General features: G+C 50.2%; 1 protein-coding gene across 1 annotated transcript in view; it reads left to right on the top strand.

Annotated features, from left to right (window-relative positions):
* Positions 1-861: 861 nt before the first annotated feature.
* The window catches only part of LOC308122805 (CUB and sushi domain-containing protein 3-like), a gene marked incomplete at both ends in the record, with an annotated part of 358,715 nt that continues 357,708 nt past the window's right edge, over positions 862-1,868 (top strand). Inside the window, one exon of the mRNA XM_080484894.1 lies at positions 862-1,099. Coding sequence (XP_080341020.1) covers positions 862-1,099 — 238 coding nt within the window. The remainder of the gene's footprint in view (positions 1,100-1,868) is intronic.

Here is a 1,868-nt window from a genome sequence, read left to right as displayed (position 1 = left end):
CTCGAGATAACGAGCGATCTCCGGTTTGGCGTGGTTTGGTAAGGGCTCTAATTAACGGGAGTGACTGCCGATGCTTATATGAGTGGAAGTCAAATGATTGAGAACATGATGAGAATAATCAATTTGTCTTCTTTCAGAGGGTGGAAGATGCCCACTTTCCCTCACACTTGTTTGTGAGGTTGGAGGAAAACAGAAGAGAGAGGTTTGACAGACGCGCAAGCCGAGAGACGGAGGATTTACCCGGACAGGAGAGAAACGCAGCAGATCTCACTGTCCGTCTCTCAGATAGCAGAAAAAAAGCAAGAGAAGCGGAAAGGCGGATTTTTTAATTTTAATGATTTTTTTTTTTTAATAACACCCACGAGAGGAGACGCATAGTGTGGCACAAAACGCCACAGGAAAAAAGAGACGGAGAAGGGAAGGGTGGTAAAGGAAAAAAAAAACGAATAAAAGGAGGGATATGTGAGAATTAAAGAGGGGATGCAGCGTCGGGGAAGTGTGGATTTGAAGCTCTCCCTCCCTCTCTGTCTGTGACTTTTTGCCATGGAACGGGACAGAATAGAGATATATTGACGACAGGCATCGCAGAGAGTGGATTTAAAAGACAGAGAGAGGCAACCTGTGCGCCCGTCCCTCCTCCGCCCGCTCTGCGCCCTGCGCGTTTTGGATGTAGACTGAATTCATTTTTTGGATATGAAGGATTTATCTAGTCTATGTTAGAAGAGGAGGAGGCGAAGAAAAAGGCACGCTTCTTTCCCCCCTCTCTCTCTATTCCGTATCTCTCTCTCCTTCTCTCTCTCTCTCGCTCTCTCTCTCCCCTCTCTCTCTCTCTCTCCCTCCGTTTTCTGGATGTGAAGCAGCATGCGGCCCGGTGAGAGCTTAGAGGGCTCGCGTTCGGCTCGCCGAAGATGTACCAATGCTAATAATATTACAAATAGCGGCACGGAACGCTGTCCCGCGCACCTCTCGTCGGGGACGACGAGGATGAAGAGGGTGACGACGAAGAGGGAGATGAGCGGGATGACGGACGGAGGAATGACGGCGATGCGCTGTTTTCTGTGGAGTCTAGTTCTCGGCTCGCTCTCCTCGGGCGCGCAAGGTAAGGGGATGCGACACGCGCGCACACGCACACGAGCGCACCCACACGCAGTGACATAAATGTCCTCACTTCTGTGGAGAGACTGGGTGCTGTCTCGTTTATGTATTTAATTTTTGGTCCACTGCAGTCAGAAGGAAGGTGCCACTTCTGCTCTCGTGTGTGAGGGTCTCTGCGTGCGCGTCAGGATGTCTGTGAGGTGTCGATGCACGTGTGTGTGTGTGTGTGTGTGTGTGTGTGTGTGTGTGTGTGTGTGTGTGTGTGTGTGTGTGTGTGTGTGTGTGTGTGTGTGTGTGTGTGTGTGTGTGTGTGTGTGTGTGTGTGTGTGTGTGTGTGAGAGAGAGAGAGGAGGGGGGGAATTATTTGTGCGTGCCTGGATGTGTGGTGTGTTGCGGAAGAAAGCAGAAATATAGAAATTGGCTTACAGGGTGGATGAAGGGAAATAAGGTGAGATGGGGTAGGACCAGCTACAGCCTCTTTCCCTCCTCTCCTCATTTTCAGCTCTCTTCAGTTTCTATCTCTCTCTCTCTCACCCCCTCACTCGCTCCCCATCCTTCTCTTCAATACAGCCATTGAGCTGGTAGCCAATAAATATTCTTGCGGTAGCTCTTGGGCTGTGGCAGCGAACGTGAGTTGCTTATACCTAAGTGTGTGCGGGAGTGTGTGTGTCTGTGTGTGTGTCGGTGTGTGAACGTGAGTTGTTTATGGTGATGAGGCCCAAGCCTTACACAGCATTTTACTCCCAAATAAGCGGCACCATGTCCACTTATTA

The sequence above is a fragment of the Lipophrys pholis genome, assembly GCF_963383615.2.
Source record: "Lipophrys pholis genome assembly, chromosome: 17".
Classification (NCBI taxonomy): domain Eukaryota; kingdom Metazoa; phylum Chordata; class Actinopteri; order Blenniiformes; family Blenniidae; genus Lipophrys; species Lipophrys pholis.
Note: the sequence above shows the minus strand (reverse complement) of the source record. Positions and strands in the feature narration are given on the sequence as shown.